The sequence below is a fragment of the Salvelinus alpinus genome, chromosome 17 (assembly GCF_045679555.1).
Source record: "Salvelinus alpinus chromosome 17, SLU_Salpinus.1, whole genome shotgun sequence".
Classification (NCBI taxonomy): Eukaryota; Metazoa; Chordata; class Actinopteri; order Salmoniformes; family Salmonidae; genus Salvelinus; species Salvelinus alpinus.
The window spans coordinates 20672677-20683327 of record NC_092102.1 but is presented as its reverse complement, the minus strand read 5'-3'; the positions used below and the strand labels follow the sequence as shown (position 1 = coordinate 20683327).

General features: G+C 46.0%; 1 protein-coding gene across 1 annotated transcript; it reads right to left on the bottom strand.

The window, feature by feature from the left end:
* Positions 1 to 949: 949 nt before the first annotated feature.
* On the bottom strand, positions 950 to 5439 carry emilin3a (elastin microfibril interfacer 3a). The gene is made up of 4 exons (XM_071347888.1): positions 4859 to 5439; positions 4509 to 4628; positions 3545 to 4221; positions 950 to 3310 (listed from the first exon to the last, which is right to left on the bottom strand). Exons 1-4 carry the CDS (start codon positions 5011 to 5013, stop codon positions 1329 to 1331), a joined length of 2934 nt encoding a protein of 977 aa, XP_071203989.1. The 5' UTR covers positions 5014 to 5439; the 3' UTR covers positions 950 to 1328.
* Between the last annotated feature and the right edge of the window lie 5212 nt (positions 5440 to 10651).

Here is a 10651-nt window from a genome sequence, read left to right as displayed (position 1 = left end):
AGAAATACAACTGAGTTGATTAGGAGAGATATGATTATAGGATGGATTTGTTTTGGTGTGCTGCTGATTTAAAGGGAGGAAGTGGATGGTAAGGAGGCGGTGCTTAAAAGAGTGTTCTGAAGGTGATAACGTGTGACAGGTCCCACTGGATACAACCAACCGCAGTGCTGTGTGTGTGTGTGTGTGTGCATGCAGATGACTATCCTTCAGCATCCAATCTTGCCTCCTACATTTCGTGTCTTTTTTTTTTCTCTCCTTCTCTCCCTCCCAGGCATTGCATTACTATACACCACCATTCTCCACATCTGTGGCCAAAACACTTTCACATAACCGCAGTTCATCTCACACAAATCAGTAATTTTAATGGTGGGATGTCAGATGGGAAACAGGAACTGACAGGGGAGGGTTAGTAGGAAGGTCACCTATGGGCTGTCATAAGGACCCATCAGAGATGGGTGCTTTGGGAACAGAGACAGTCAACAGTCTCTGTGTCGAGTGTCTGTCTAGTCCTCACCCTGATGATGCTTTTAGTTTCCTTTGATATGTCTGATTTGCATTCAGGAGCATCATGCACCACATTTTGACGAGGGGTACTGAATGGCCAAATTCAATATCTTGATTGAATAATCAATTCAGTCTAAGCAAAACTACATATTTTATTTCATGTTTTACAAATGGATGAAATTGAAGGTGCAAGTGACCCTTCAGTATCAATGGACTTGGCCAATATGTGTAATAAGACAGACAGACTGAAAGCTCAGTATTTTGCTTCTCAATGGGTAGTGACAGAGTAATCTGTCTCTCTGTTGCCCTCTGGTGGCTTTAGATGTGGCCTAATGTCATACTTTTGCCATTGTGTTCACTCACTGATGGATTTAAGTACATCTTTTTATTTACTGTTGTCAAATTGATACTTTTATTCTTACAAGTATATACATTTCAGACCATAGAGCAACAGTGACATAACGCCTCTTTATTATACAAACAATACTTTAACAGCAAGAGGAATGCAGGTCACAAAGAACTGTAATGTTTTATAAAAATGTAAAATACAAAAGGTGATAATCATACAAAATAAAAATGTAGTATCTTGGATACCTGTAAACTCAAAGGCCTACTAAAGAACAGCAATAAAAAAAATCAAGTGTAAACATTTTGCTAAACAAAACTCAACACAATTAGAAATTCTCTATGGGGATCGCCAGTGGGATGAAACGTTACCCTTTTGTTTCTACCACCACCAGCCCTCTGGGGCTCAAGATAATGGTCCATTATCATTCCGTACAGAACACTGGCCTCCCTCTTACAGTAAATGGTTTCATGACAGGTTACTGGTCTCCTCTTAACTGTTCTGGCTCTACGAGGAATAGGCTCTGCTGGGTGGGCTCTGCCTTCGACGTGCAGTTCCTGAGTTCCTGTCTTAGCTCAGACAGTTGGTGAGCGTGATTAGTGAGGGTGCCGTTGACCTGGGAGAGGTACACATCTGACTGCCTCTCCAGCGCTGCCCTGATCCTCTCCAGATCCTCGGCCAAGTGACTGAAGCCTTTACACTGGCCCTCCATGCTGGCCAAGCGCCCCCCCACCTCCACCACCTCCTTCTGGACTCCCAGAGCAGTGGAGCGGCAGCCCTTTACCTCCCCAGCCAGCCGCCTCCTCAGCTCCTGGAGCTCTCCTTTAAGCCGGGTCAGCCTCCTCTCTCCCGCCCCCAGCATGGAGGCCTGGCGCCCCACCAGCTGCACCACGCCCTTCACCTGCTGGGCCAGGCGCTCCTCCCGCTCCTGCCATGTGGTGTTGGCGTGCCCCACATCCCGGACCACTGACACTACAGACTCCTTCAGGCCCTTCAAGATGCGGTTCACGGAGCGGACGTTGAATTTAAGCAGCATGATTTCACCCTGGACTGAGCTCCCCTCTCCCTCCCGGTGGTCTTCCCTCTGGGACAGTCTGGTCAGGAGGCTCTGCAGGGTGAGATTAACACTGTTCAGACGGTCAGCCTGCACATCCAGGAGACCCTTCAACTCTCCTCCTCCTTTCTTGTCCTCCTCCACCACATGAGTGTTCAATGTGGCTGTGACTCCCTGGTGGATGGTCTGAGAGGAGGACATGCAGAGGAGTTCCAAGCCACGCAGCTGTTTCTGCACACTGTCCACATCCAGCTCCAGCCTTCTCCTGAGGGACTCCAGCTTTGTCTCCAGCGTGGGCACGACGTGGCCCTCAATCAGGGCAGGGGCTGTAGCGTTCCCCAGCTCCTCCACAGCCGTCAGAAGACGACCCTCCAGAGCCTTCAGCTTCCCCTCCAGATGGGCTTCCAGGCCACCTGGACCCATCTCTCCCTCTAAGCTGCTACCCTGGACCCCGCCACTACCACTGCTCCCACTTCTGCCACCCTTGACCTTTCCACTCCCTGTCAGGTTGAGCTTAGCCTCCACATACCCCAGACGGCCCTCCAGCATGCCCTCTACATGGGCCTTGTGCCCACCCAACTCCACCCTCAAGTGCTCCTGGGACTGGTTGAGGACTGCCACTGACTGTTCCAGCATATGCACCCTCTCAGCCAGGCCAGTGACTGTACCACAGCATCCCTCTGTCAGGTCATGTCCCTGAATCTGAGCCTGCACATGTCCCAGCTCCTTCCTCAGTCCCGTTGCGCTGCCCTCCAGGGCCTGCTCCATCTGTTCCTGCCTCTCCTGTTGCTCTCTGTGGCACTGCCGCCTCACCTCCCCGGCATTCTCTTCACAGCGGCTCTCAGCACTCTCCACGCGCTTCTCAAACCCATCGATGATCTCTGTCCGGGCCCCACCCAACTTGACGTCCACTACATCCTCCATGGCCTTCTGGGTGTCTCTCAATGGGGTCCCTGTTAAGCTAGCCATCCCTCCTGACATCTTCTTCAGTGTGCCGTCGTGCTTGATAACCGTGCCTCTCAGCTCCTCCAGCTCAGCGGCCTTTGCCTGCAGCTCAGCCCGGAGCTCCTCCACCCTTCCCGTCAGCTCGCCCAGCCCTGGGAACGCCTGGCCCCCATCCAGGCCCCCATCCAGGCCCTCTGCATCAGGGTTCCCTCCTGGGATGTCTGCAAAGCCTACAATGGAGTGGGGGGAGGAGGACAGAGCGGGGACAGGGCCTGGTGATGCAGACAGAAGGGCGGAGAGCATCCTGCTGGCATCCTCACGTAGTGAGGCACGCAGGCTGTCCTCCAGACCGTTCACTGTCCCACTAAGAGTCTCCAGACCCCGGGATAGATGCCGCATGTCCTCCTCCATCCGATCCAGACGCTCTGCAGACTCACTGCCCACCGTGTCTAGAGCCTGGCCTACAGCGGAGAGAAGAGTGTTACATACACAATCATACATCAGAGAGATCGAGAGAGTAATTGTAATGTAACATAAGTGTTCATTTTAAGGAGTATTTGTCTTCATAAAGTCTTTGAAGAATGTTGCCAAAATCAATGGAGTTTCTGGACATTTATGGTAAGAATCTTATGTACATGTAATATTCATGATGTACAGCAGTACTGAAAATGCATTGGAATAGCACTCTGCCTCACCATTGATTTCTTGGCTGCCAGCAGGGGGGGCTGTTTCTTCAGCAACGGGCTCCAGCTCTGAGTGATCTGTGTGGTATGGGTGATCAGGTTGGTCTGGTCCAGGTTGCTGGTGATGGTCTGGCTCTAGATCAGATTCAGGTTGGTGGTGGTCTGGCCCCTGGTGGTCTGGTTCCTCATGGTGGTCTGGTTCAGGTTTATGTTGGTCTGGCTCGTGGTGATCTGGATCTGAGTGATGGTCTGGTCCAGGCTCGTGGTGGTCTGGCTGTCGGTGGTGCTGTGGCACAGAAGGGTAACGCTCAAAGGAGGACACTGGGTAGGAGGGGGGGGTCATAGGAGGCCCAAAGTGACGTATAGGGTAGGACTTGCTGGGAGGAGGACCTTTTGCTTTCATGGGGTAAGACTTCATAGGAGGAGGTCCCTTCATGGGAGGGTCCTTGGCAAGCATTGGGTAAGATTTCATGGGAGGAGGGCCCTTGGTCTGACTCCAGGGATTTCCTTTAATGGGTGGGCCCTTGAATGTTGAGCCCTTGAATGGAGGCATCGCCTTAATTGGGTGGTTGTAGGCTGGGGGTCCCTCCATGCAGCCATAGCCAGAGTAGCCTGGACAGCAACGCCATTCCAGCTCAGTGAGAGTCTTATGGGCAACTTTATAGACTGGCTTGTACATCAGACGGTACCTGTGGGTTGATGGGAAAAAATATATAAAACATGACTCAAGAAACTGCGTAAGGTGACGTCTGTGAACAGCAGAAGGAAAAATGGCAGTACTGTTTTCATAACCTTTTCATATAGTAATAGCAGCAGAAACAATAATAGCGGTTGTTTTTACAGCAGTTATACACATAGTAGCCATGGTATTGGTAGGCGGTAGTAGAAGCAGCAACAACAGTAGCAATGTCAAAGGCAGTAGGTTTGTTTGTAGAACTATTAGGAATAGTTGTCTCGTGTAGTATGGATCACTCACATGAGGGTTGAACACTTCTGACCCCAGGCACACTTGTTGTACTCAGCCTTGACATAGGGTGTTACACCATTCTGCATGGTGAATGACATAGTCTTCTCAACCACATAGGCACAGTGGTTTCTGTCAGAGGGAGGATGATGGGGAAGAAATACATCAGATAACAGTCTTAAAAATGTATTTTATACCTAAAAACAAACTTACAACATTTCTAACTGGCTTGAGAAAACTAGGCGAAAGAAAATTGACCAGGACAACCGATAATCAACTACAGTATGCACTGAATACTGAGCCAATCTATAGTCAGCCCCCTCTGCCCAGTATAGCCCAGTATAGTCCGAGTGAGTACTCACTTGTGCCTGCTGGTGGGCTTCCCATGGACAAGGTGGTGAGGATTGGGTCCAGCTTTGTAGAGGTTGGACTGGTGGGGTCTGTAGGATTTGGCATCAGCCAGTGACAGAGTGACTGACAGGAGGAGAATGGGATGTAATGCCACCACAATGTGCATCGTTACTCCCACTCAAGGAAAGGTAGACGAAAAATAAAATAAACTGCTGACAGAAAGAATGGCAGTGTAGTTTCTAAAGAAAAAGTAAGTCTGCCTTACAGGCAATTTTTAAGTTCAGCTTGAGGGAAATCATAAAACTTGAATCCTCAGAGGTGTCAGACGTAAAAGGGATGTATAATTCAGATATAGCATCTCACTAAAAACACCTCACAGAACTAGAAAACGGTCAGTTCTAAAGCAAAGACTTCATGCTGAGTAACCAAAATCCATAGATGAGAAGCTGACATGGAAAAAAGTTGTCAGAGAAAGAGTTCTTCAGCACTTAGGAAAAGCCAAGTGCAAGTCTGTCAGTTGGTGTGGCCCTGGTGCAGTCTGTAGCTACGGGTGTGGTGGACTCTCTGTCGGGGTGACAACAGTCCACTGTGAGCTGACAGGGCGGCTGCCGGGCCCTAATAGGGGGCACCCTCTGCATTTATTTGCATATCCCCCTCCCACACTGCCTTCCTGAAAGTAACACAAGTATGAGACTAGAGGGAGAGGGCCCAGTCCTCTATTCCTTCATATGTGTCAATGCGCATTAATACTATATAATAGTTCTACCATGAATAGGCCTATCTAGGGCCTCTACCATCACCAACATTACTCTGGCTGCAGCTTCTTATTCAACTTCCTCATGCAGGGATGGACAAATGGCTTTCGAAGGAATGCAGGATAGTAACAGTATCCCTTAGCCAACATACACAAATTCAGTATCTACTGTCTCCCTATCGAAATGATGACTTGGCAATATCTATTTCTGGAAGCCATTACATGTGGGTTATTCTCTAGCTGATCTGATCTTAGCCATAATGAACCATGGGTCATGTCTAAAAGTTAGGTTTTCCCATGCAGTAAAAGGTCATCTGAGGTGACAGTCAGGGTCACAGAATTACATCAAACACGTTATTTAATGTCTCTCTATGGTCAGGGTTATGTGGGTTATGCCTCTGAATTTGAGCCCACTGCTAAGGGGACATCAGGACAAACTTACATAAGCAATAAGTCATTTCTCTGTTCAGATAAAAACAGCACATTTGCAAAACAAACGGCTCATGATGGAAATGAAGCTTGGCAGTTGTCACTTCCCCTGCTCTGTCCACTTCATACGATTCATAGGGTAGATATATTTTATCCACCACTGAACAAACCTATGAGAAATAGCTACTGCTACATTATATCTGTTACACAGCTGGACTCTCACCCCACTCTCACACACACCCCACCCAGACCTAACAGCTAACCACCTGGACCAACCAGGAACAAATACAAACAAATAGCCTGTGTTGAAACACACCCACCCTTCCCAGTACCTCCTCCCCCAGTAAACCAACATGCTGAATCACAACATGTCTTTGTTCAGCAGGGCAGTGCTCAGTGAGGTTGGCTGGTTAGTAATTATATCATAGGGGGAATTGAGGCCTACAAGCCATCAGTTAAAGTACATATACATTTTCAATAACCCATGTCCTTAAATCTATTTGTATAGTGTTGCTAGCTTGCTCTTAGAGAAAGTGTGACTCATCAGGTAGGCTACATACATGTGAGGCGTGTGCCTGTCTTAGAGACATGTTATGGGTTAAAAATAGAAAATAGTGTAATTTTGCCCAGGACTCAAGCCCCTGAGTAGTGGCCACAAACCATATACCACAGAATGTTTGACTAAGAAACTGGTGCAGATCACTAAACACAAAAGTACGTATACTGAATAAAAATATTAATGCAACATGTAACGTGTTGGTCCCATATACACAAAAAGCTTATTTCTCTAAAAATTTTGGCACAAATTTGTTTACTAGTGAACATTTCTCCTTTGCCAAGATAATCCATCCACTTAACAGGTGTGGCATATCAAGAAACTGATTAAACAGCATGATCATTGCACAGGTGCACCTTGTGCTGGTGACAATAAAAGGCCACTCTAAACTGTCCAGTTTTGTCATACAACAAAAGGCCACAGATGCCAAGTTTGTCTCAAGTTTTGAGGGAGCATGTAACTGGCATGTTGACTGCAGGAATGTCCACCAGAACTGTTGCCAGAGAATGTAATGTTAATTTCTCTACCATATTTGGTAGTACATCCAACTGGCCTCACAGCCACAGACCACAGGTAACCAATTGGCTGATTTCCTTATATGAACTGTAACTCAGTAAAATCGTTGAAATTGTTGCATGTTGCGTTTTTCTATTTTTTGTTCAGTATAACATGTACTAAATGTTACTTTGTGGTAATTTAGGTTAAAAGTATCCCATTTGTTTGTGTATTTATAATGACGGTATATGGAAGAACCATGTTAACATACTGCAGTGGTCAGTTTCTCCCCAGAAATGATTTATCAACTGGACCTTGTTAGCCTGTCAGGAACAGGACTAACATTGTATCCATTATTTCAGAGCAGGCTTTTGATTAGCCCTCGTTTTTAAAGGGTAATTTCCTGTATCCTGTTTGTGCCTGGTCCCACCTTCTTTACCTGGGAACTCCCTGTCACGCGCTGATACAAAACAACAGAATTGTGTGTGTGTGTGTGCGAGCACAAATGTGGTGTATACGTGTTTCCAATCCCTTAGCTCTTAGCTACGCCACCATTTGATCTGTCAACCACAAGTCCTCATTGTGCCATAGGCAGGACTTGACATACTCTCAAACACAGGAGCAAGGCTTGGTCATGGACTGGTAATGCAACACAAGCACACCATTATTCTAGTAGTTAGAGCAGGCCACTCCACCAGGAAGTGCACTGAATGACATCACAATGTAGCAGCTGTTCCAGGCTCTACTCCTCTACTCACCTGCCCATCGTAACTCTGATTTCAGATGTAGAATGTTCACATACCTATTATCACAACTGTTTTCTGAATAGGGTGAGGTGTAATTTACCTGCCACATGCTTTTCCGCACACAGCAAAGTGTTGAAGCCAAGCAGTGACTAGAAAGAATGGAGCATGTGAGATGGTGCACGTGTCCACATTTCTTTAATGTATGTGTCTCTGTCTGTGTCTCTGTCTGTTTACTATTGACACCAGATGTCTACATTCAGAGCCTGCCTGTGAATTATTTTAAGTCAGGTTTATGTTGTCTATGTTTGTTTCCCCAAGTCGGTGTGTCTAAAGAGGAGTGTGACATTGGGAGTGTTTAACTAGGAATCTGCCACTGTTCTGATCGCTGGGATATAGTGTCTGCTGGTCAGACTTTTCAAAGTTGCATTATTTTCAGGTGTGTGTGTGGTTTCCGATTGTATGTGGAAATGTACATGTTAAAGGTTACAAACGTTATCATCATCCGCAGTGTTATATCTCTCGTAGGGGTACCTGCCATCGCATCATCTAGCTCCGAGGATCTTCCCTCTGAGATGAGGTCATTCCCCAAACGATTTAATAAAATGTTATGCATTCTGTCTCGGTCTTTCATTCAGTCTGTACTAGACTGAACTTGCTTTTGAGTAGGCCTACTGACAGCCATGTGGAAGAACAAACAGGGATAATTGGTCACACCCCTCCATCAACCTAATGTGTTTCCTCTGCAGCTTCCTGAAGATTCTACTGCACCATCATACTTCCAAAGTGACAGTTCTTGTGGTTGTGTAAAGTATTATTGTCTATGTAAGATGGAACTTCATGTCTTTCACGTGGTGTGTGTGGGGAGGTAGCCTATTTGACACATTCTTGTGGTATGTCGATAAACTATTGACGTAATACAAATGTTGATAAGACCAAAGCTCATTTGATGGCCACATGGGGAAGCAGTAGCTCGTGGCACACTTAACACCCATGTCAGAGGTTCAGTGTGTTTGTGTTAATCTGGTCTCATACCATGGCTCTGTAGTGTCTACACATCTGTAGACACAGTCCACACAAGACCTGCCTACACATACAGAACACCTCCTCAGTCCTCCTGGTCAATTGGAACAAGCCATTGTCATGAAATGTTCCATTTCATAGCAGGACCTGCTGGGTGTGTAGCAGAGGAGGCTGGTGGGGGGAGGACAGCTCATTATGAGTGGACTGGTATCAAACACATGGAAAACCAGATGTGTTTGATACCATGACATTTATTTCGTTCCAGCCATTGCTATGAGCCCATCCTCCCCATTTTTTCTTACATTTTTTTTTTTTAAGTGCCACCACGTGTACTGTAGCAATGGGTGTTTTCCATTTCCGTACACAGTGAGAACCATGTTTGAGGCTGCCCCCTGGTGTAGCCTTCAGTGAAGTCCGTAGAGAGCAGCTTGATAGTGCCAGTGTATTCTTTCTTCTTTAGGGAGGAAAAAGTTTGGCCATACTCATTGTGTTGCTAAGCCTCTATTGGCTGAATGGCTTGCTATCGGATGAGGTATTTTAATCATGTGCCCTTGAAATCTACCTATTGTTGGATAATGAATAATTCTCCACTGATACACCATGAGGAAAAAAAACTTTTTCTCAGCAGAACCTCGAACTTATTGTTAATTTTCTATGCGCTTTGATGTTCCCTCCAGCAGAAATGTTCTCATTCTAGGGGTTCCCTTTCATCTTTTAGCCCTCTAACGAGGCCAAATATGCCCATGCTAATATATCAGCCCCTATGTGCCCCCTAAAGTCTCTGCTGCTCCATAGATAGTTATGTTGTCATAGCAACAATGGTAGGCATACACCCCAGGAAGTGCCCATGCACTAGTAATTAGACCTAAAGGAATTGGCTGTTTGTTGTCACTGGGTCAGCATGTCCCACATGTGGTTTGTGGGACTGATTGATCCAGTATGTATTCTGGGATTTACCATCAAGTGCTGCAGCTGATCCAACCACCAGACATGATTGTATACCCAACTGTGAGAAAAAAATTCACATGATTTTCTTTGGTGTAACATGAATCTTTGGTGTAACATGATCAAGCTATGAATGATTGTATACAATTGGATAGAAAATTACTGATTAATTCAACTCTTGACACTCAGCAGCCTATTGATGTGTCAAACTTCTCATTTACAGTAGGCTACCACTCCTTAAAGCTTTAGGTTTCCACGGTGCTGGGCTTGGGCTTGGGCTTCTTCCCCGGTTGTTTTTGGTCCAGCCCAGAACCTTTTGAGTTCCCATAACCACACATAATGCTATGCAGTATTTAAACCAAATGTTTTTCCTGACAAATTTTGATGACAAAAATAAACAATACAATATATTGCATTAGGAAGTAGTAGGGTAATGCGCTAGGCAGTAGTAGGGTTGTCACTAGTTAACACAGCAACAAAGTCATAATTATGGTTAAACTCCGCCCATTTTGAAAATGTATCTTCTTAAAATCTGATTTTAAATCAAACCTTAAACACACTGCTAACCCTTCTTAACCCTACCCTTGAATTATGACAAAAAAACTAATTTTGATATGAGGGATTATGTAGTGGGGAAACCCTGTAGTAGGCATTGCGAGAAGCCCCTGAAGTGACACGGTAGCTACTGTGATTGACCAAGATTTTACAATGCAGTGGACCGTTCACGTCCCCTACAACTATAGCACCGTTTAGATGACATTAGCTTTCCATCCAATTGGTTACAGATTTACATGTCAATATTATAAAATCTGCATAAAGAAAATATGCGCATTTTCCCACGAGTTGTGTTTCCACCAAA

Coding starts and splice junctions, on each gene's coding strand:
- emilin3a (XM_071347888.1), bottom strand. CDS start 5,013: ATGCACATTGTGGTGGCATTACATCCCATTCTCCTCCTGTCAGTCACT. Junction 4,222..4,508: donor CAGAAGTGTTCAACCCTCAT/GTGAGTGATCCA, acceptor ATCAACCCACAG/GTACCGTCTGATGTACAAGC. Junction 3,311..3,544: donor TGGCAGCCAAGAAATCAATG/GTGAGGCAGAGT, acceptor TCTCCGCTGTAG/GCCAGGCTCTAGACACGGTG.